This window comes from Salmo salar, unplaced genomic scaffold (assembly GCF_905237065.1).
Source record: "Salmo salar unplaced genomic scaffold, Ssal_v3.1, whole genome shotgun sequence".
Taxonomy (NCBI): domain Eukaryota; kingdom Metazoa; phylum Chordata; class Actinopteri; order Salmoniformes; family Salmonidae; genus Salmo; species Salmo salar.
In genome coordinates, this window is record NW_025548374.1 from 36,588 (window position 1) to 61,666 (window position 25,079).

At 43.7% G+C, this 25,079-nt stretch overlaps 1 protein-coding gene across 1 annotated transcript; it reads left to right on the forward strand.

The window, feature by feature from the left end:
• Positions 1-9,850: 9,850 nt before the first annotated feature.
• Positions 9,851-23,682, forward strand: LOC123732956 (scavenger receptor cysteine-rich type 1 protein M160-like). Its single transcript, XM_045712301.1, has 4 exons — positions 9,851-10,126; positions 22,293-22,322; positions 22,554-22,868; positions 23,297-23,682. Exons 1-4 carry the CDS (start codon positions 10,036-10,038, stop codon positions 23,680-23,682), a joined length of 822 nt encoding a protein of 273 aa, XP_045568257.1. The 5' UTR covers positions 9,851-10,035.
• Positions 23,683-25,079: the final 1,397 nt, after the last annotated feature.

Genomic DNA, 25,079 nt, shown 5'->3' on the forward strand with positions numbered 1-25,079 from the left:
TATGACTCTCAATCAGCAACAACGATGTACAGCTGTTCCTGATTGAGAGCCATACCAGGCCAACAAAGAAATACATAGATACATCATAGAAATACACAACATAGAACAATGACAAAAACCCCGGAATATATAAACCAAACACCCATCTACAAACACACACACCCCAACCATATAAAACAAATACCCCCTGCCACATCCTGACCAAACTATAATAACAAATAACCCCTTTACTGGTCAGGACGTGACAGTACTCCCCCCCCAAAGGTGCAGACCCCGGATGCACCTGACAAAAAAAAATAACTACAAAAATAAACCCCTTAAACTAAAGGGAGGGAAGGGAGGGTGGCTGCCGTCACCGACGGCTCCCGTGCTACACCCCCCCTCCCCAAACCTCCTACAGTGGAGGTGGCTCAGGCCTTAGTTCCCCACCTGACCAGTCCACCCCTACTGAATACCTTGGCCTGAAGCATGTCACTGTAGACCCTGGACTGTACTCTGGGAGCTCCGGACTGTAGGGCGATTCTGGGATCTCCGGACTGTAGGGCGACTCTGGGATCTCTGGACTGTAGGGCGACTCTGGGATCTCTGGACTGTAGGGCGACTCTGGGATCTCCGGACTGTAGGGCGATTCTGGGATCTCCGGACTGTAGGGCGACTCTGGGATCTCTGGACTGTAGGGCGACTCTGGGATCTCTGGACTGTAGGGCGATTCTGGGATCTCCGGACTGTAGGGCGACTCTGGGATCTCTGGACTGTAGGGCGACTCTGGCCGCGCCGGTTCCGGACTGTAGGGCGACTCTGGCCGCGCCGGTTCCGGACTGTAGGGCGACTCTGGCCGCGCCGGTTCCGGACTGTAGGGCGACTCTGGGAGCTCCAGACTGTAGGCCGTCTCACTCGGTTCCGGACTGTAGGCCGACTCACTCGGTTCCGGACTGTAGGCCGACTCACTCGGTTCCGGACTGTAGGCCGTCTCACTCGGTTCCGGACTGTAGGCCGTCTCACTCGGTTCCGGACTGTAGGCCGTCTCACTCGGTTCCGGACAGTGGGCCGTCTCTCTTGGTTCCGGACAGTTGGCCGTCTCTCTTGGTTCCGGACAGTGGGCCGTCTCTCTTGGTTCCGGACAGTGGGCCGTCTCTCTTGGTTCCGGACAGTGGGCCGTCTCTATACGGGGCACTGTCGCCGGAAGCTCTGGACGAGGCACTGTTGCCGAACACTCTGGACGAGGCACTGTTGCCGGAAGTTCTGGACGAGGCACTGTTGCCGGAAGTTCTGGACGAGGCACTGTTGCCGGACACTCTGGACGAGGTACTGTCGTCGGAAGCTCGGGACTGGGCTTACGCACTGGAAGCCTGGTGCGTGGTGCTGGTACTGGCGGTAACAGATTGGAGACACGCACCTCCGGGCTAGTGCGAGGAGCGGGAACAGGATACACTGGGCCGTGAAGCATTACTGGCGGTCTGGAGCATACAACCCCTACGGCCTGAGTGCTCACTCGAGCATGACACTTGCGAGGGGCTGGAATCATTTTCACCGGACTGTTCGTGCGCATAGGCGAGATTGTGCGCACTTCCGCATAGTACGGTGCTCCTCTGATCCTCTGTTCCCCATAATAATCACGGATAGTTGGCTCAGGTCTATTGCCTGGCCTAGCCAAACTACCCGTGTGACCCCCCAATTCCCATATAATAATCCCGGTCTTCACTCCACCTTCACTGTTCCACCCTTGCTATTTCCACCTGTCTCCATGGGAGGCGATCCCTTCCAGCCTGGATTTCCTCCCATGTGTAGGATCCTTTACCCTCCAAGATGTCTTCCCAAGTCCAGTACTCCTTATAGTCCACCTGCTGCTCCTTTCTTCGCTGCTTGGTCCGTTGGTGGTAGGAGGTTCTGTCATGGTCGTCGTATGAAAGGGACCAAGGCACAGCGGGTTGAGTGCTCATCTTAACCTGTTAGGGCTAGGGGGCAGTATTGACACGGCTGGATAAAAAACGTACCCGATTTAATCTGGTTACTACTCCTGCCCAGTAACTAGAATATGCATATAATTATTGGCTTTGGATAGAAAACACCCTAGAGTTTCTAAAACTGTTTGAATGGTGTCTGTGAGTATAACAGAACTCATATGGCAGGCAAAAACCTGAGATTTCATGCAGGAAGTGGCCTGTCTGACAAGGTGTCATTCTTCTTGTCTCTGTTTATTGAAGAGTGAGGATCTTAGCTGTACCGTGACACTTCCTACGGCTGTCATAGGCTCTCAGAAGGCGGCAAAATGCTGAATCGTGGCTTTGCAGGCTCTGGCTGAAACAAAGTAGCGCGTTTGGGTAGTGGCTGGTTACAGTACTGTGAGACACAGGCTCGTGCCCGCGTCGACCGAAAGCTTTGTTTTCTTTCCTCTGTTTAGCTAAATGGAGATTCCCGGTCTGAATATTTTTTTTGGTCACGAATTGCGCCATGCGCACGACCCTGATTTACCATTTCGGATAGTTTCTGGAACGCACGAACAAAACGCCGCTATTCGGATATAACGATGGATTATTTTGGACCAAACCAACATTTGTTATTGAAGTAGCAGTCCTGGGAGTGCATTCTGACGAAGACAACAAAAGGTAATCAAACTTTTATAATAGTAAATCTGATTTTGGTGAAGGCTAAACTTGCCGGGTGTCTAAATAGCTAGCCCGTGATGGCTGGGCTATGTACTTAGAATATTGCAAAATGTGCTTTCACCAAAAGCTATTTTAAAATCGGACATATCGAGTGCATAGAGGAGTTCTGTATCTATAATTCTTAAAATAATTGTTATGCTTTTTGTGAACGTTTATCGTGAGTAATTTAGTAAATTGTTAGTAAATTCCCCGGAAGTTTGCGGGGGTATGCTAGTTCTGAACGTCACATGCCAATGTAAAAAGCTGGTTTTTGATATAAATATGAACTTGATTGAACAAAACATGCATGAATTGTATAACATAATGTCCTAGGTGTGTCATCTGATGAAGATCATCAAAGGTTAGTGCTGCATTTAGCTGTCTTCTGGGTTTTTGTGACATTATATGCTAGCTTGAAAAATGGGTGTCTGATTATTTCTGGCTGGGTACTCTGCTGACATAATCTAATGTTTTGCTTTCGTTGTAAAGCCTTTTTGAAATTGGACAGTGTGGTTAGATTAACGAGAGTCTTGTCTTTAAATAGCTGTAAAATAGTCATATGTTTGAGAAATTGAAGTAATAGCATTTCTAAGGTATTTGAAAATCGCGCCACTGGATTAGACTGGCTGTTGTGTAGGTGGGACGAATTCGTCCCGCCTGCCCTAGAGAGGTTAACTTTTATTTTGAACACGACTAATAAACAAAACAATAAACGAACGAACAGTCTTGTAGGCTCACACAGCAGTAGAAAGAACAACCTCCCACAAAGGGACAGGTGTAAACATGGCTACCTAAGTATGACTCTCAATCAGCAACAACGATGTACAGCTGTTCCTGATTGAGAGCCATACCAGGCCAACAAAGAAATACACAACATAGATACATCATAGAAATACACAACATAGAAAAATGACAAAACCCCTGGAATACATAAACCACACACCCCTCTACAAACACACACACACCCCGAACCATATAAAACACGTCCTGACCAAACTATAATAACAAATAACCCCTTTACTGGTCAGGACGTGACAATTGTAAAGGATTTAAACTCTGTTTCCCATGCTTGTTCAATGAACCATAAACAATTAACCTGTTATGGCTAGGGGGCAGTATTTTCACGGCTGGATAAAAAACATACCCGATTTAATCTGGTTACCACTCCTACCCAGTAACTAGAATATGCATATACTTATTACATATGGATAGAAAACACCCTAAAGTTTCTAAAACTGTTTGAATGGTGTCTGTGAGTATAACAGAACTCAAATGGCAGGTCAAAACCTGAGAGATTCCTTTACAGGAAGTGGCCTGTCTGACCATTTCTTGAACTTCTTTTCCATCTCTATCTTTTACTAATGATCTCTGCTCTAACGTGACACTTCCTACGTCGTCCATAGGCGCTCAGAGCCCGGGAAAAAAACAGAATGTCGTCATCCCAGCCCCAGGCTGAAACACATTATCGCCTTTCTCAAGTGGCCGATCAAGGGACTCTGGGCTTAGGCGCATGACCCGACTGCCCCCGCCTTTGTGATTTTTTTCCTCTGTTTGCCGAAAAGGAGATTCCCTGTCGGAATATTATCACTTTTCTACGAGAAAAATGGCGTAAAAATTGATTTTAAACAGCGGTTGACATGCTTCGAAGTACGGTAATGGAATATTTAGAATTTTTTTGTCACGAATTGCGCCATGCGCGCGACCCTTCTTTACCATTTCGGATAGTGTCTGGGACGCACGAACAAAACGCCGCTATTCGGATATAACGATGGATTATTTTGGACCAAACCAACATTTGTTATTGAAGTAGCAGTCCTGGGAGTGCATTCTGACGAAGACAACAAAAGGTAATGAAACTTTTATAATAGTAAAGCTGATATTGGTGAGTGCTAAACTTGCCGGGTGTCTAAATAGCTAGCCCGTGATGCCTGGGCTATGTACTTAGAATATTGCAAAATGTGCTTTCACCAAAAAGCTATTTTCCAATTTGTAAGTCGCTCTGGATAAGAGCGTCTGCTAAATGACTTAAATGTAAATGTAATGTAAAATCGGACATATCGAGTGCATAGAGGAGGTCTGTATCTATAATTATTAAAATAATTGTTATGCTTTTTGTGAACGTTTATCGTGAGTAATTTAGTAAAATGTTAGCGAATTCCCCTGAAGTTTGCGGGGGGTATGCTAGTTCTGAACGTCACATGCTAATGTAAAAAGCTGGTTTTTGATATAAATATGAACTTGATTGAACAAAACATGCATGTATTGCATAACACAATGTCCTAGGGTTGTCATCTGATGAAGATCATAAAAGGTTAGTGCTGCATTTAGCTGTCTTCTGGGTTTTTGTGACATTATATGCTAGCTTGAAAAATGGGTGTCTGATTATTTCTGGCTTGGTACTCTGCTGACATAATCTAATGTTTTGCTTTCGTTGTAAAGCCTTTTTGAAATCGGACAGTGTGGTTAGATAAAGGAGAGTCTTATCTTTAAAATGCTGTGAAATAGTCATATGTTTGAAAAATTGAAGTTTTTGTATTTTAGAGGAGTTTGTATTTCACGCCACGCCCATCATTGGATATTGGAGCAGGTGTTCCGCTAGCGGAACGTCTAGATGTAAGAGGTTAATGAACATGCACCTGTTTAAGACACTAACAGCTTACAGATGGTAGGCAATTAAGGTCACAGTTATGAAAACTTAGGACACTAAAGAGGCCATTCTACTGACTCTAAAAAACACCAAATGAAAGATGCCCAGGGTCCCTGCTCATCATCGTGAACGTGCCTTAGGCATGCTGCAAGGAGGCATGAGGTCTGCAGATGTGCCCGGGGCAATAAATTGCAATGTCCGAACTGTGAGACTCCTAAGACAGCGCTACAGGGAGACAGAACGGACAGCTGATCGTCCTCGCAGTGGTAGACCTCGTGTAACAACATCTGCACAGGATCGGTACATCCGAACATCACACCTGGGGGACAGGTACAGGATGGCAACAACAACTGCCCGAGTTACAACAGGAAAGCACAATCCCTCCATCAGTGCTCAGACTGTCTGCAATAGACTGAGAGAGGCTGGACTGAGGGCTTGTTGGCCTGTTGTAAGGCAGGTCCTCAACAGACATCACTGACAACAACGTTGCCTATTGGCACAAACCTTCTGTCGCTGGACCAGACAGGTGTCGTGTCTTTGGCATCATTAAAAGTGAAGACTAATTTAATCCAATCAACTCTCTGTAATTATTATTACGTGATTAGACTAATCATGTAAATGTAATTAACTAGGAAGTTGGGGCACCAAGGAAAATCATCAGATTACAATGTTATAATTTTCCTAATATAACTCTTCAAATATTTAAAAATCTGATCAATTAGTATTCTAATTAATTAAACAGCGGTTGACATGCTTCGAAGTACGGTAATGGAATATTTAGAATTTTTTTGTCACGAAATGCGCCATGCTCGTCACCCTTATTTACCCTTTCGGATAGTGTCTTGAACGCACTAACAAAACGCCGCTGTTTGGATATAACAATGGATTATTTGGGACCAAACCAACATTTGTTATTGAAGTAGCAGTCCTAGGAGTGCATTCTGACGAAGAACACCAAAGGTAATCAAACTTTTCTAATAGTAAATCGGAGTTTGGTGAAGGCTAAACTTGCTGGGTGTCTAAATAGCTAGCCCTGTGATGCCGGGCTATCTACTGAGAATATTGCAAAATGTGCTTTCACCGAAAAGCTATTTTAAAATCGGACGTATCGAGTGCATAGAGGAGTTCTGTATCTATAATTCTTTAAATAATTGTTATGTTTTTTGTGAACGTTTATCATGAGTAATTTAGTAAATTCACTGGCAGTGTTCGGTGGGAATGCTAGTCACATGCTAGTCACATGCTAATGTAAAAAGCTGTTTTTTGATATAAGTATGAACTTGATTGAACAAAACATGCATGTATTGTATAACATAATGTCCTAGGGTTGTCATCTGATGAAGATCATCAAAGGTTAGTGCTGCATTTAGCTGTGGTTTGGGTTTATGTGACATTATATGCTAGCTTGAAAAATGGGTGTCCGATTATTTCTGGCTGGGTACTCTGCTGACATAATCTAATGTTTTGCTTTCGTTGTAAAGCTTTTTTGAAATCGGACAGTGTGGTTAGATTAACGAGAGTCTTGTCTTTAAAATGGTGTAAAATAGTCATATGTTTGAGAAATTGAAGTAATAGCATTTCTAAGGTATTTGAATAACGCGCCACGGGATTCCACTGGCTGTTACGTAGGTGGGACTATTTCGTCCCACCGACCCTAGAAAGGTTAAACAAATGAGAAGAGAATCATATGAAAGTAAACTGAAAATGTGCTGAAAGTTTAGAAAAAACAGCCTTTTTGATGAGAGCAGAGCAGCAGCAGATGATGAGGGTCAAGTGTGTGTGTGTGTGTGTGTGTGTGTGTGTGTGTCTTTGTTGTGTTGGTTTGGGATTTGTGTGTCAATGTAGTGTGTATATAGTGTGAATATATAGTATTGTATATATAGTATTGTATATATAGTGTGTATATAGTGTGAATGTATAGTATTGTATATATAGTGTGAATATATAGTATTGTGTGTATATATAGTGTGTATATAGTGTGAATATATAGTATTGTATATATAGTGTGAATATATAGTATTGTATATATAGTGTGTATATAGTGTGAATATATAGTATTGTATATATAGTGTGTATATAGTTTGAATATATAGTATTGTATATATAGTGAGTATATAGTGTGAATATATAGTATTGTATATATAGTGTGTATATAGTGTGAATATATAGTATTATGAGTGAGTGTGTATATATAGTATTGTGAGTGTATGTAGGGTCAGTGCAGATAGTCTAGGTAAACATTAATTAATGTTATATTAATGTTATATTAATTAATCTTATGACTATTTAGCAGGGTTAGAGTTAGGGTTACCAGAGTTCATAGGGGAAACTTCACTATGTTAACAACTGTTAACCATGCTGGTAGTCCAGGCACTGCCCCCTAGGGGTGGGATGTGGGTACTGGAAATGGACTGTCTGACTGTGGCCTAAGCTTCAGGGTTTTACCTCGGTAAAGACCAGGATCAGCTTCCCCAACCCCAAGGTCATGGCAAGAAGGGATCCAGCTATTGTCAAATTAACATCAAAAGGTGATCTTTTTAGCATTTTAGCTAATCCTAACCCTTTTCCTAACCTTAACCTAATTCTCCTAACCTGCTATGAAAAGTGAAATATGACGTTTATCTGACAAAAGATGGATCCCTTTTAGCCATGACCGAACCCCAAACCTATCCTTAACCACTTGTTCAGAAAAAGCAAAACTGACCCAAGATCAGCATCGAGGTGCAACTTCCCCCAACTCCCTTGGGTGGCCTAACCACTTACCTCCCTCTATTCTGTACCTAACAACAGAGTATATTATTATTATAGATAGATAACCACTTACCTCCCTCTATTCTGTACCTAACAACAGAGTATATTACTATCAACACATTACGAGCAGACAGACAGAACTACTTCTCACCCCTCCACTCTCTCCCTGAGTCCAGGCCCCAGACAGACAGACAGACAGACAGACAGACAGACAGACAGACAGACAGACAGACGAAGACAGACAGACAGACAGACAGACAGACAGACAGACAGACAGACAGACAGACAGACAGACAGACAGACAGACAGACCTACTAGTCACCCCTCCACTCTCTCCCTGAGTCCAGGCCCCAGACAGAACAGCAACACCATCAGAACTATAGCAGTCTTCATTCTGAAATGACTCTGGTCTACTTCAGAAGTAGTGCAGTAGTCTACAGGGTTCAGAACTCACCTTTTTAAACACTTCTTATCAATCACATCATGAGGTTTCACATGTGTTTGGTTACATAGTGCCCAATGTTCTGCTTAGTGATAAAACAGCAAACATTAAGAGTGTTTACTTGTCAGACCCACATATATAATAAATATACTATAATATACTATATTCATATGCTTTTAGTACTCACACATGAATCAGATCATGTATGCAGGTCATGTGTTGTTTTGAGCCAGCAGTAAAAACACACTGACAGGACAGTTCCTCTTATGGCCACTAGGTGGTAATCTGGTGTCACAGACGCAGGACTGTAGACTAGAAAGAAGCATTGTCCCAATTATCTCTCCTTTCTCCTAAAGTGTGCACTTGTTCCCTTCCCTTCACTGAAATGACTGGTACACTAAATATGGTGGAAAAATCCACTTGATAACAGAAGGAATAGTCCTGTGGGAAACAAACAGTACCTCCTCTCCCATTCTCCCATCCTCCTCTCCTCTCTCTCCTCCTCTCCCCTCTCCCTTTCTCCCCCCTCCGATCTTCTCCCTCCTCTCCTCTTCTCTTCTCCCCCTCTCCTCTCCTATTCTCCCCCCTCTCTTCTTCTCCCTCTCTCCTCTTCTCCCCCTTCCCTCTCCTCTTCTCTCCCTCCCCTCTCCTCTTCTCCCCCTCTCCTCTTCTCCCCACCCTCCTCTCCTGTTCTCCCCTTCTCCACTCTCTCCTCTTCTCTCCCCCTCTCCTCTTCTCCACACTCTCCTTTTCTCTCCCCCTCTCCATTTCTCCCCCGGTCCTCTCCTTTTCTCCCCCCTCTCCTCTCCTATTCTCCCCCTCTCTTCTTCTCCCTCTCTCTTCTCCCTTCTCTCCTCTCCTTTTCTCCCCCCCTCTCCTCCCCCCTCTCCTCTTCTCCCCCCTCTCCTCTTCTCCCCCCATGGCTCCCCTCTTCTCCCCCTTTCCCCTTCTTCTACCTCCCCTGACTTTATATAATATAAATTAAAGGATGGGAGGGAGACAGAGAGGGGGGAGGGGAAGGGGAGTAGAGTAGAGAGGGAGGAGGGGGGAGATGGGAGAGAAAGAATATATTTTTATCACTGACTTCTCACCAGTGATGTCATCATAACCAGTAACCTGTTCCTCTCTTGTCCCAGCCCAGCCTGACCCTGACATATAGCATCAGGTCTGTTGAGTTGACTTGGGTAACAGACCTCTAGCTTCTACACCACATCCCCCCTTCTCCTGCTCTAACATGAGACCTCATCAGTACTCATTTTGGGTGCTGGTACTGTTTATATTTAGGTGCTGGAACATTAAACCAATATTCGATAAGAGGGGAACTCAAACAGTAGAAAGTTAGAGTAGATATTATAGGACACTATGTGAAACGTTGCTGTTCTGCCAGCAGTTTCCTGTGGAGTTTTTTTTAACAGATCAGTTTGCTGTAGTGTGTTCAACCACTGATCCAAGATAAGTTGCTAAGAAGTTTATCTCACATCAAAGACGTAATGAACTAATGACAGAGAAGTCATATAGCCGAGCAGTATGGTCCACTCTTCAGTCCACTCATGACAGTGGACCTGTATAGCTCAGTGGAGACCCAGTTAGAGACTGATATGATACCTGCTGGGCTATTGATGATCCTGTTCTGGGGCACAGGTATGATGCTGTTATACTGATATCCACTTGTGACATATGTTTTAATATTGTTAATATATTATAATTTGCAGGGCTAGTAAAATAAAAATCTGTCTCAAAGCAGGACAATGACGTGATCACCTGTAAATATAATTCTCCATCTGGGGACCTTTTTTCTATTTCGTCCTCTGCTTTGTGAGTGATGATGTCACAGACTCAGGTCTGTTCAAAAGCTGGAGGTCTGTGACCTGAGTCAAGATCAACAAGCCTGATGCTGTATGTCAGAGAGAGAGAGAGAGAGAGAGAGAGAGGGGGAGTAGAGAGGAGTAAAGATGAGCAGAGAGAGAGGGAGGAGAGAGGGGGTGGGGATGGCAGAGGAGAGAGTAGTGGAGAGAGAGGAGAGGAGGAGACATAGCATTGCCGGGGGAAGTAGGGGTTTTAATGTAGCAGAGGGTGCTGGGTATTTTTTGGGGGCTGAGGGTGCTGTGTAATTAAGGGTGCTGAGATTGCTGGGTGTAATGGGTGGTGGGTGCTGGGTGGTGGGTGCTGGGTGGTGGGTGCTTGGGTCGTGGTGGTGGGTGCTGGGTGGTTGGTGCTGGGCAGTGGGTGCTGGGTTGTGGGTGCTGGGTGGTGGGTGGTGGGTGCTGGGTAGTGGGTGCTTAGTGGTGGGCAGAAGTGCTGGGTGGTGGGTGCTGGGGTAGTAGAGTGGTGGGTGCTGGGTGGTGGGTGCTGGGGTAGTAGAGTGGTGGGTGTGAGTGATGGGTGCTGGGTGGTGGGTGCTGGGTGGTGGGTGATGGGTACTGGGTGGTGGGTGCTGGGTGGTGGGTGCTGGGGACTGGGTGGTGGGTGCTGGGTGGTGGGTGCTGGGTACTGGGTGATGGGTGCTGGGTACTGGGTGGTGGGTGTTGGGTGCTGGGGTAGTAGAGTGGTGGGTGCTGAGTGATGGGTGCTGGGTGGTGGGTGATGGGTACTGGGTGGTGGGTGCTGGGTGGTGGGTGCTGGGTACTGGGTGCTGGGTGGTGGGTGCTGGGTGCTGGGTGATGGGTGCTGGGTACTGGGTGGTGGGTACTGGGTGCTGGGTGGTGGGTGTTGGGTGCTGGGTGGTGGGTGCTGGGTGATGGGTGCTGGGTGGTGGGTGCTGGGTGGTGGGTGCTGGGTGGTGGGTGGTGGGTGCTGGGTGCTGGGTGCTGGGTGGTGGGTGCTGGGTGGTGGGTGGTGGGTACTGGGTGGTGGGTGGTGGGTACTGGGTGGTGGGTGCTGGGTGATGGGTGCTGGGTGGTGGGTGCTGGGTGATGGGTGGTGGGTGATGTGTGATGGGTGGTGGGTGGTGGGTGCTGGGTGGCGGGTGCTGGGTGGTGGGTGCTGGGTGGTGGGTGCTGGGTGGTGGGTGCTGGGTGCTGGGTGCTGGGTGGTGGGTGCTGGGTGGTGGGTGCTGGGTGGTGGGTGCTGGGTGATGGGTGCTGGGTGGTGGGTGCTGGGTGCTGGGTGGGGTGGGTACTGCGTGCTGGGTGGTGGGTGCTGGGTGGTGGGTGCTGGGTGGTGGGTGCTGGGTGATGGGTGCTGGGTGATGGGTGGTGGGTGGTGGGTGCTGGGTGGTGGGTGGTGGGTGCTGGGTGATGGGTGATGGGTGATGGGTGACAGGTGATGGGTGGTGGGTGATGGGTGGTGGGTGATGGGTGGTGGGTGCTGGGTGCTGGGTGGTGGGTGATGGGTGGTGGGTGATGGGTGGTGGGTGACGGGTGGTGGGTGATGGGTGGTGGGTGCTGGGTGGTGGGTGCTGGGTGGTGGGTGCTGGGTGGTGGGTGGTGGGTGATGGGTGCTGGGTCTCCCCCCTCCAGTGTATCTGAGTTGATTCCATTGTGACGAGGCACCGTGATAAAGTCACTCTCACTAAACTGGAAATGTACTGGAATACAACTTTTAGATCGCAAAAATGTTTATTATACACATCAGATTTTAATCATTGTGTCATAACTATTGAGGTCTTCTCTCGAACGAGCCATTGATCATATTTTTGAGATATTCCTGCCTTTAGAAATGTGTAATTTAATGGAGAGTCTAGCACGTTTCTCCTATTTGTCTGCCTCTATAGTCCAGGGTGCATTGCATGGTGCCTTTGCCAGAGATATTATAAAAAGGAGATAGGAATCCAATGAATAATGATATGTATAATGGCCCACATAGCAGACTGTCGACCAATCGCGTTCACGTTGTCATGCAGTATCACGTGGTTGCTAAGCTAATCCTCACCAATCCCTTCTCAAATTCATTTTATATGTCAAGAAACGTCCCTATTTTCTTTTTTTCGTTGTGAAATCTGTTGATTTCTGTTGATTTCACATGAGATTTCACAACAATTTTCCATGTTGCTACCAACCTTATTATAACGTTAAAATTAAACATTTGTTAAAAAAAATTATTGTTCTCACATATTAGTCTCACATATCAACTACAAAATCCACAATGCAATGTTTTCTCTATGGGAAGATTTCTACAACGATTTTCCATCTTGCTACCAACCTTATTATAATGCCAAAATGAAACATTTGCTTACAGAAATGATTGTTCTGACATACTAGTGTTATTTAACACTGTAAAGTAAAGGAATGAGTAGTTTTGGGTGGATTTTTACTTTAATGTGTAGATTTTCCTTTTGTATTTCATGATTTTCTTCATTCTTTGGTCGAGTCTATTTGTCGTTACGGCGTCCTTGTCGATTGTAGTTCTAAGTAATTCCTTTGATATGTTCCTTTTAGTTCAATACATGTGTAGGATTTATCTGCCATAGTTTACATTCACAGTCAGCTGTTTTATGCTCCGGTTAGTTTCACATTGATGTGGGTATTTGAAGTCAGCCTTTGAAGCTTGTATTAAAGATCTATTTCATTGTACTGATCCACCAGTAGACTAAATTAGTCAATGTAGCCTATATGTGATGAGGTTGAGTAGTACATTGTACACTACATTCCACAGACCTTTACAACTTCTTAGGGATCAAATCCCTTTATGGCAGAGCGCCAAATTCAAATTAAATTACAAAAAATATTTTACTTTCATGAAATCACAAGTGTAATACATAAAAATAAAGCTTAACTTCTTGTTAATCCAGCCACCGTGTCAGATTTCAAAAAGACTTTACGGCGAAAGCAAACTATGTGATTATCTGGACAGCACCCCATCATACAAATGCATGACAAACATTTTTCAACCAGGGAGGTGCGACACGAAAGTCAGAAATAACGATATAATTCATGCCTTACCTTTGAAGATCTTCTTCTGTTGGCACTCCAAAATGTCCCAGAAACATCACAAATGGTCCTTTTGTTCGATTAATTCCTTCTTAATATCCCCAAAAGGTCAATTTTTGCGGCGCGTTTGATTCAGAAATACACCGGTTCCAACTCGCCCAACATGACTACAAATTATCTAGTAAGTTACCTGTAAACTTGGTCCAAACATTTCAAACAACTTTCCTAATCCATCCTTAGGTATCCTAAAACATAAATAATCGATAAAATTTAAGATGGAATATACTGTGTTCAATAGCGGATAAAAACAAAGTGTAGCGAGCTCCAGGTCACGCGCAAAATACAATAGAGTCCACTTGGCTTGACACTCACAGAGAACAGCCGTACTTATTCATTTCTCTAAAGAAAAACATCAACTCATTTCTAAAGACTGTTGACATCTAGTGGAAGCCATAGAAACTGCAACCAGGTTCCTGATAAATGTAGTTTCCCATAGAAAATGAATTGAAAACACAGTGACCTCAATTTGTTTTTTTTTCCTGGATGGTTTTTCCTCGGGGTTTCGCCTGCCAAATCAGTTCTGTTATACTCACAGACATTATTCAAACTGTTTTAGAAACTTCAGAGTGTTTCTATCCAAATCTACTAATAACATGCATATCCTAGCTTCTGGGCCTGAGTAGCAGGCAGTTTACTTTGGGCATGCTTTTCATCCGGATGTGAAAATACTGCCCCCTAGCCCTAAGAGGATTTAAACTTAATATAAACCTAATATTGCAGTGATAATTAATGTCTGGAGGCATTTTTGCTAGTTTTTGCTGTACTCCAAATAGTATTTTACAGTTTTTAAGTACAGTAAATTATCAGGTGGGGGATTTCTACAAACCCCATTTAGCCATACCCTAGGTTTAGCTGTATTTATACACACCCCATTTAGCCATACCTTAGGTTTAGCTGTATTTCTACACACCCCATTTAGCCATACCCTAGGTTTAGCTGTATTTCTACACACCCCATTTAGCCATACCTAGGTTTAGCTGTATTTATACACACCCATTTAGCCATACCCTGGTTATGAAAACACCCATTTAGCCATACCCTAGGTTTAGCAGTATTTCGAAACACCCTATTTAGCCATACCCTAGGTTTAGCAGTATTTCTACAGCCCCAAACATCATAATGTGGCTATGGGACAGAAGAGCAGAGGGGAGATGGAGAGAGAGGGAGATGTCAACAGAGATGGGTCTGACAGACTAACATGCAGTTAACTCAATATCTTTTCATTACTGACTTCTCACCAGTGATGTCATCATAACCAGTAACCTTTTCAACTCTTGGTCCGGCTCAGCTTGACCCTGACCTCTGAAATTAATGATTTAAAAAAACAGACGAAAGCAAATGTATTTAATTAGATATAAACTGATCTGCAAAGTGAGTTACACATTTGCATTGAAGGGAATGTACACTACATGACCAAAAGTATGTGGACACCTGCTCATGTAACATCTCATTCCAAAATCATGGTCATTAATATGGAGTTGGTCCCCCTTTGCTGCCATAACAGCCTCCATTCTTCTGGGAAGGATTTCCACTAGATGTTGGAACATTGCTGCCAGGACTTGCTTCCATTCAAACACAAGAGCATTAGTGAGGTTAGGCGATTAGGCCTGGATCGCAGTCGACGTTTCAGTTCATCCTGTGGTGTACAGCAGGTCAGCCACCAGGGGAGACTCGTCGAGGCCTGGTAACAGATGGAGTATACATCACGAGGCGATGGCTCCATCTGCTGGACGTGCCAGGTCTCGACGGGTTCTCCGGCCAGGACTAATTGGGGCTGTTTGGGGGTTGGTGAGTAATCAAGGGCTGATTGCTCACCAGCTGTGCAAGGCCCATAAAGCTGCCAGAAAGGCAGCACACAGAGACAGTGGGGAGGAAAGGACTGCTGTATATTTGGGGAAGGTTACGGAGGTAACAGGAATGAGTGCAGTTTTGATCCCGAGTGGATACAGCAAAACCCGGAGCCCAGAAGACGGTCTCCCGGAGATCCGTTTCTATCCTTTTCTTTTTTGATTTACTATTGAAATGACCATCCTTGAAACAGAGCTAATCCTTCTCTGTCCGTGTCTGATCCATTTTGACCAAACCCCCAGGTCTGCCACAATCCTTTATTAAGGCATTCAATGGGTTTTAGGTCAGGGCTCTGTGCAGGCCAGTAAAGTTCTACCACATCGATCTCAACAAACTATTTCTGTATGGACCTCGCTTTGTGTACAGGGGGCATTGTCATGCTGAAACAGGAAAGGGCCTTCCCAAAGTGTTGCCACAAAGTTGGAACCACAGAATAGTCTAGAATGTCATTGTATGCTGTAGCGATTAGTTTTCCCTTCAATGGAACTAAGGGGCCTAACCCGATCCGTGAAAAACAACCCCAGACCATTATTCCTCCTCCACCAAACTTTACAGTCGGCACTATGCATTGGGGCAGGTAGCGTTCTCCTGGCATCTGCCAACCCCAGGTTTGTGGTTCGGAATGCCAGATGGTGAAACGTGATTCATCACTCCAGAGAACGCGTTTCCACTACAGCCGACGCGTGGCATTGAGCATGGTGATCTTAGGCTTATGTGCCACTGCTCTGCCATAGAAACCCATTTCATGAAGCTCCAGACAAACAGTTCTTGTGCTGAAGTTGCTTCCAGAGGAAGTGTGGAACTCGGTAGTGAGTGTTGCAACCGAGGACAGATGATTTTTATGCGCGATGCACTTCAGCACTCGGTCCTGTTCTGTGAGCTTGTGTGAGCTACCACTTCCGGCTAAGCCACTGCTGCTCCTAGACATTTCCACTTCACAATAACAGCCCTTACAGTTGACCAGTGCAGCTAAAGTAGGGTAGAAATTTAACAAACTGACTTGTTGGAAAGGTAACATACTATGATGGTGCCATGTTGAAAATCACTGAGTTCTTCAGTAAGGCCATTCTACTGCCAATGTTTGTCTATGGAGATTGCATGGCTGTGTGCTCAATTTTATTCACAGGTCAGGAACGGGTGTGGCTGAAATAGCCAAATCCACTCATTTGAAGGGGTGTCTACATGCTTTTGTATATACTGTAAGGTGTAGCTGGGTCGGCCCGTCCTCCACCACCCCAACCCAACACATCCCACTCAGCTTTAGGATCTTAGTGAAACATTCATTATTGGTTTCAGGTGTGTTAGGTCAAGGCCAGAGTGACAACACACAGGACAGCAGACCACCAGGACAGGACTGAACAACCCAGCAGCTATTGAAGACATGAAGTGATCATGTTTTTAATACAGACTCCTTTTGTCGTACAGTATTCCATATAAGGCATCCTGACCTCATGAAAGTTGACCAGTAAATCAAATCTAGTGATACATAACGAGACATTTCTGCCATCCATTGTGACATTGTTGGAGGATAACCAATACCTCTAATTAATGATAATGCATTTCTGAGCCTCTATAAATGGTTGGTTACACAGTTTCTTCTGATAACAGTCTCTGGTATCAACATTTCCAAGCCAACAAATACAGGGAGAATCTGTAGACATGCTGAGATAAAAGAACATCCTCTTTACCAGAATTCAGCCAGAATTCACAAGACCATAACATACGCAAATATGTCCCCTTTGTGGATGGGGGGCGTCATTTTAACATTTAAATCAACTGAATATATTTGTAACACTGACTTCTCACCAGTGATGTCATCATAACCAGTAACCTTTTCCTCTCTTGTCCCAGTCCAGCCTGACCCTGACATATAGCATCAGACCTGTTGAGTTGACTTGGGTAACAGAACTCTAGCTTCTACACCACATCCACCCTTCTCCTTCTGCTCTAACATGAGACCTCATCAGTACTCATTTTGGGTGCTGGTACTGTTTATATTTGGTGCTGGAACATTAAGCAAATATTCTATAAGAGGTGAACTCAAGCAGTAGAAAGTTAGAGGTGATATTATAGCAGACACTATGTGAACTTTGCTGCTCTGTCAATAGTTTCCTGTGGAATTTTTCATAACAGATCAGTTTGCTGTAGTGTGTTCAACCACTGATTCAAGATAAGTTGTTAAGAAGTTTATCTCACATCAAAAACCTAATGAAATAATGACATAGAAGTCATATAGCCGAGCAGTAGTTTCCACTCTTCAGTCCGCTCTTTATGACAGCAGACTGTGGAGCCCCAGTTAGAGACAGATATGATACCTGTAGTGATACTGATGATCCTGTTCTGGGCCACAGATAGGATGCTGTTATACTGATATACACTTGTGACAGTTACTGAGATATGTTTTGATATTGTAAGATATATATTAGAATTTACAGTGCTAGTAAAAGAACAAACATGCAAAATAACATGCAACTGGAAGCAGACAGTAGAAATGTGTCTCAAAGCAGGACAATGATGTGATCCCCTGTAAATGTACTTTAACCTCTTACATCTAGACGTTCCGCTAGCGGAACACCTGCTCCAATATCCAATGATAGGCATGGCGCGAATTACAAATTCCTCAAAAATACATAAACTTCAATTTTTCAAACATATGACTATTTCACAGCATTTTAAAGATAAGAGTCTCCTTTATCTAATTTCACTGTCCGATTTCAAAAAGGCTTTACAGCGAAAGCAAAACATTAGATTATGTCAGCAGAGTACCCAGCCAGAAATAATCAGACACCCATTTTTCAAGCTAGCATATAATGTCACAAAAACCCAGAAGACATTTACATTTAAGTCATTTAGCAGACGCTCTTATCCAGAGCGACTTACAGTAGTGAATGCATACATTTCATATATATATATATTCATACTGGCCCCCCGTGGGAATTGAACCCACAACCCTGGCGTTGCAAACACCATGCTCTACCAACTGAGCTACACGGGACAGAGATAGATAGCTAAATGCAGCACTAACCTTTGCTGATCTTCATCAGATGACAACCCTAGGACATTATGTTATACAATACATGCATGTTTTGTTCAATCAAGTTCATATTTATATCAAAAAACAGCTTTTTACATTAGCATGTGACGTTCAGAAAAAGCATACCCCCCGCAAACTTCCGGGGAATTTACTAACAGTTTGCTAAATTACTCACGATAAACGTTCACAAAAAGCATAACAATTATTTTAAGAATTATAGATACATTAGTCCTCTATGCACTCGATATGTCCGATTTTAAAATAGCTTTTCGGATGAAGCACATTTGCAATATTCTAAGTACATAGCCCAGCCATCACGGCTAGCTATTTAGACACCCGGCAAGATTAGCCTTCACCAAAATCATATTTCCTATAAGAAAAATGTTCTTACCTTTCCTGTTCTTCGTCAGAATGCACTCCCAGGACTTCTACTTCAATAACAAATGTAGGTTTGGTCCCAAATAATCCATCGTTTTATCCAAATATCCTCTGTTTTGTTCGTGCGTTCTAGACACTATGCGAATGGTAAATAACGGTCGTGCGCATGGCGCATGGCGTGACAAAAAATGTCTAAATATTCCATTACCGTACTTCGAAGCATGTCAACCGCTGTTTAAAACCAATTTTTATGCCATTTATTTCGTAGAAAAGCGATAATATTCCGACCGGGAATCTGCAATGAGCCTAAACAGCCGAATGAAATTTCTCCACGGGGGCGAATCGTGCACGCGCCTCATTCAATGGTCCTCTGATCGGCCACTTGGAAAAGGGGATAATCTGTTTCAGCCAGAGGCCGCCTCGTCATCCTTCAGGTTTTTCCCGGGTTCTGAGAGCCTATTGGAGCCCTAGGAATTGTCACGTTACAGCTAAGATCCTTACTCTTCAATAAACAGATGCAAGACGCACGACTCCTTGTCAGACAGGCCACTTCCTGCATGAAACCTTGTCAGGTTTTTGCCTGCCATAGGAGTTCTGTTATACTCACAGACACCATTCAAACAGTTTTAGAAACTTTAGGGTGTTTTCTATCCAAACCTGAACAATAATATGCATATTCTAGCTTCTGAGTTGGTGTAGGAGGCAGTTAAAAATGGGCACATATTTTTTCCAAAATTCTCAATACTGCCCCCTAGCCCAAACAGGTTAAACAAACAAGGGGGGTGGGGGCAGCGGAGAAGACACACAGAGTTGATAAATATTAACAATTGATATGCTAATCCTTTGCACATGAATGCTCACTCATTCGGAAACAATTGCAATCAATATATATATTTATGCTCAGTGTGTCGTCGATCTTCGTTGGAAAGGTTGTTCTGTTGGAGAGTTCTCTCTCTCTTCGTTAGAAAGGGTCTTTCAAAGCGACATTCATTAATGTCGTTATAGAATGGATGTTTTGTCGGTCTTCGCGTTCGATGTTATCGAGTACTTAGCTGCAGACTAATAATTAATATCAAAGACTTGTTCTTATTCTGTCGGTATCGATAGTCTAAAAGTTAACCACGTGGTGTAGTTCACCTTCAGTAGAGGAATTGGATGGTCAAACCTATTGGCCAACTCGTAATGGAGTGGAGGCCTGGTCTAAAGAAATAACTTCTAGGTGGGGGTTTTATACGTGAGCATAGAACAGGCTTGTCACATGACGCCTTGTCCTGTCCGTGTCCCTGGGGGGCATGCCGATGACTGATTTAAGCTTTGAACAGAAATACATTCTATCGCATTAACATCAGTACATAGCATCTCAATGTATTACAAATAGCTTTATCCTTATTAATACATTTTATACAACCATTTAGATGCAAGTCCCATAGCTGAGGCTATTATATAAACAGTATTATGGTAATATGGCTATATTGTCTCTTCTGAGTATCACAAAATTGTACCAAGCGGACCAGTTCGTAGCTGAATTCTTCACCGATCTTTTATATCTTCTCCAGAACATAAATGTTGTTCGGTTCCCCAATTCTGTGAGTTGGAAGAATTTCCTTTGTCTCTCTATGAAACCCCTCTCTGTCTCAACTGGGCCATGCGGCAGGACATTCTCCTTTAGAATTTTACGACCGCCTTCACACAGGGCCTGGGTGGGGGGAGGTAGGTAGGGGGATGATGCAAGGGGGAGGGGGTCAACTGTCCTCCCTGTACTCAAAGAGTATGCTTGTGTTTCTAGCTCCGACAGTGCAGTAATATCTAACAAGTAAGAGGCCTCCAATTTTTTAAATGGACTGGATCTTTATATTAACCACTTGGATCCTTTTTCAGTAATAATGAAATCAGACCTTCTTGTTGAGTATCTGAAAATCTACCATTTCTACAGGAGTGGTTAAAACATGCTGATAATGGTCCTCTGAGTATATCTTAAAGGTTTGGTATACCTCCACTGGTATGCCCTCCAGCTCTGGAGATGTCCTCAACTTAAAGCCTTTAATTGCATCAAGAAGTTACTCGTAAGTAAGTTAAGTAAAGTAAGTAGTAAGTTGGTCTTCACAAGAGTCTTTCTGTACAGATGTCAGTTTTACATTATGAATAGAAAGAAAATGCCAACACTTAGCTTCGGTTAGTGGAGATGTTGGAGACTGAAACGAAAACATCAAGTGCTTTACTTCCTCTTTCAAAATATTGTTTGGTGAATCATGGGTGACTCTGTCATGTGTAAAAAGTTTTGTATAATTATTTTTGGGTAGCATGTTGAAGAGAAAAAAATAATTTGGTGCATTTTCCCCATATTCATCCAGTTTGCTTTATTTTAAGTAATATATTACACTTGATCTGTCTAGAAAAAGTGATTTCCCTAAGTGTGTGAGGGTGATAGTTTGTAGTGTGATTACCTTTAAGTTCCATAGAGGTATTTAAAACCGTATTATAATCTCCCACCATAAAAATAGAGTCTTGTATTGCTTGTAGGGTTGATCAATTATTAGATATATTTTCAAAGAAGCGTGGATCATTATTATTTGGACTGTATAGGTTAATGAGTCATATCTGTTCATGGTCTAATAACATATTTAAATTCAGCCATCAACCTTGAGGATCTGTTTGGACAATTTCCACATTTGGATCAAAATTACTGCTAATTAATATCATAACCCCTTTTGAATGTTTTGCCCATGGGAGAAATATATTTCTAGCCCCAGTCCTTTTTCTTCATCTAAAATTGTTGAATGAGTTTCCTGTCAAATTGTGCCATCTGGTTTGCTTAATATAAGGAATTTGAAATGGTTTATAGTTTTACTTTTACTTTTGATACTTATGAACATTTTAACAATTCCATTTACTTTTGATACTTAAGTATATTTAAAACCAAATACTTTTAGACTTTTATTCAAGTAATATTTTACTGAATATTTTTTTATTAAGGTATCTTTACTTTTACTCAAGTATGACAATTGAGTACTTTTTCCACCACTGCACCACTCTATCACATAACTCAACTCTCTCCCTGACCCCCCACCAGTCTAGTACATAACTCAACTCTCTCCCTGACCCCCACCAGTCTAGTACATAACTCAACTCTCTCCCTGACCCCCACCAGTCTAGTACATAACTCAACTCTCTCCCTGACCCCCACCAGTCTAGTACATAACTCAACTCTCTCCCTGACCCCCACCAGTCTATTACATAACTCAACTCTCTCCCTTACCCCCACCAGTCTAGTACATAACTCAACTCTCCCCCTGACCCCCCACCAGTCTAGTACATAGCTCAACTCTCTCGCTGACCCCCACCAGTCTAGTACATAACTCAACTCTTTCCCTGACCCCCACCAGTCTAGTCTATAACTAATATATCAACTTGTCTGCAAAGAGAGGTTCAAATTTCTATGGAATGGGAATGTGTGTACTCATGGGTGTTGTTGCACCATACCAACGATAAGCCTGTCTTCCCCATCACATCATGAAAGGTCATGTTGATGTTCATTTAACCTCTGTCTCTCTCTTCCTCTGACTCCTCCCTTTCTCCTTTGTTTCTCTCTCTGTCTCTTTCTCTCTCTCTTTCTCCTCAGATCTCCAGGCTCAAAGCGTCAGTCCACCAGGTAGGTAGAGTATAAATCTACAGTGATTATAGCAGTTCAATATTAGTCAACTTTATTATCCCACATGGAGAAATTCATGTGTCCATACAAACCATTCTAAACCCCAATAACAAGTAGTGTTTTATGGAACTACTAATACTTGTCAACCACAAAGCACTACTGCTGTTAGAATAACAGAATCACTGTCATCATCTGTCCTCACCACTGTGTTTTCCTCTCTGCTGTTTACAGCTGAACTCTCAGTCAGACTGGTGGATGGGACCACTTCCTGTTCTGGGACAGTGGAAGTCTTCTACAGAGGAGAGTGGTTAGGTCTATGTTCTAGGTGGTGGGGCATGAAAGAGACCAAGATTTTGTGTAGAGAGCTGGGATGTGGGAATGTTGTAGCTAAATCTAGAGGACCACCGTTTGAAGATGGAAGAAGAGGAATCAGCATATGGCTTTGTAGTGGAGATGAGTCTTCTATTACAGAGTGTAAAAAAATAGAAGGAGGAGCTGGTGTCTGTAATGCTACATATGAGTATCATCTTCATGTGACCTGTTCAGGTAAGAGACTGGTCATATTGAGAGATTTATTTATACATTATACAATATTACCATGTATCATGTTTTATGTGTTTTTATTTCATTTAAATAGAGGGAGAGATGTCAGATGTATTTAAACATTATATTTGTGTTTGTCATATTGGTTTATGGGAGATGTTCATGGGCAGATCATTGTAGTTCAGATGGTACTGAAGTGAAGCTGCCTGATGGATGTCCAGCTGTTTATTTTCTATAAAGTGAAGTGAACTTATTCCTGTCTCCTGCCTGCATTATTCCCAACCCTATCCTGAGTGACTAAGAACCCATTTCTACCTCTTACAGTATCAAACATAGCAAACTACAATCTTTTATCCAACATATTTGTGTTTAGTCCTTGACAGTGTCATCAACAAAACTGATTGAATGTTCAACCAAGTCTTTTTCTCCAGAGTCTGTGCGGCTTGTGGATGGAGCTGGTCTCTGCTCTGGGAGAGTGGAGGTGAAGTCCAATCAGTCCTGGGCCTCAGTGTGTGAAGCTGACTTTGACCGGCAGGATGCAGAGGTAGTCTGTGGGGAGCTTGGCTGTGGGGCTCCTGCAGCTCTACAGGGGGGGCTCTATGGAGAAGGTGAGGGTCAGACCTGGGATAAAGAGTTCCAGTGTAAAGGCAAAGAGTCCCTTCTCCTGGACTGTGACACCTCAGACAGAGAAAACAACACCTGTCTACCTGGTAATGCTGTTGGACTCACCTGCTCAGGTAAGAAACAGTTTGTCACTCAATCAACATTGTTTCTCACCTGGAGTGAAGAATATGAGAGACAATATAGGTGTGTTTAGGTGAGAAAATAGTAAGATTACTGTCTTTCTATTCTCAGAGCCTTTGAATGTGAGGCTGGTGGGAGGAGGCAGTCGCTGTGCTGGTGGAGTGGAGTGGTACTACCAGGGAGAGTGGAGAATTGTGGGAACTGACTGGCTCTTACCTTGGGGATACACATACAGTGGCAGTGCCAAGATAAGGAAGAATTTAGCTGTAGTAGTGTGTAGACAGCTGGGTTGTGGCTCCACTGTTTCAGTACTACCTGGAAAAACCACTCGAGGGTTTGGAGCTTCCTGTTCTGGGTCTGAGTCGTCACTGAGGGAGTGTTTGTCAATTTATGATCTCCTTCCTGGACTCACAGTGATCTGCTCAGGTAATAACATTATATAATAATTTTCTACTTATTTCCATACAACTTCCTCTGCACCTCTCATGATGACTGTTTAGCTTGTCAGTCTGCTTTACTAAATAGATCACTCAGTCAAGTAGGAATCAAATACAACTTAAATATCCCAGAATGCTTTTGTATTTGAGTGTTATCTCAGTGAACGTCTCTACTCACTACCACTGTCACATGTCATGTTATTGTCATATCTAAATGAGGAAAGTAGTTGAGGAGCTACGTTTTCTTTATCTCTCCTCTTGTTCCAGATGTCCTGCTTAAGCCTGATATCAACATATGTTGTCTCAGTGACTGTAGGCCCACTACTCATGTTGCCCTGTGAGGGAGGGTGGCTAGCACTGTTACATGCTGATGTTATTGTCATATCTATAGGAAACTAGTTGAAGAGGTTTTTCTTGTTCTCTTTTATTGTTACAGATCTCCTGGTCCAGCCTGATATCTCCCTGACTGACTCAATGGGAGGGGTCTCCAGGGGCCACCAGGGGCCCGAGGTGTTCAGGGGCTACAGCTTCACCATCACCTGCTCCACTCAGCCACAGTACCCAGGAGGCTTCTTCCTCCTCACGTTCACCGGCTCCAACAGAACCCAGACCCAGCCAGCTGTCAATCACTCTGCTGCCTTCCTCTTCCCTGCTGCAGATGACTCCCACCAAGGGAACTACAGCTGTGTTTATGACAATCATGTTTTCTCTCATGACTTCTCCTCTGAGAGTGAGCTCCTCTCCCTCACCATCACAGGTAACTGAACATGAACCAGACTTATAACTTTGTCACTGACAGATTTCCCACAGATCTATCTGATGATGATCAGTCCCCTCATCAAAGGTGTTTCTGTTTGCAGCCTCTCCTCTGCCAGCCTTCATCATCAGACACGTTGTAGTGCTGCTGATCCTACTGACAGGCATCACCACCTCCTACCTGTACTACAAGGTAAAGACATTTACTCAGACGTTACAAGTCATTTAAACTAGAGGGAGAGGGTGAGGGGGAGAGGGAGGGGGAGAGAATGGAGAT

What these genes read in the sequence shown, in the direction of transcription:
- LOC123732956 (XM_045712301.1), top strand. Translation starts at nt 10,036, where the DNA reads ATGACAGTGGACCTGTATAGCTCAGTGGAGACCCAGTTAGAGACTGAT. An exon ending in GATCCTGTTCTGGGGCACAG is followed by an intron (nt 10,127 to 22,292) that starts GTATGATGCTGT and finishes CTTTCTCCTCAG; the next exon opens with ATCTCCAGGCTCAAAGCGTC. An exon ending in TCTTCATGTGACCTGTTCAG is followed by an intron (nt 22,869 to 23,296) that starts GTAAGAGACTGG and finishes CTTTTTCTCCAG; the next exon opens with AGTCTGTGCGGCTTGTGGAT.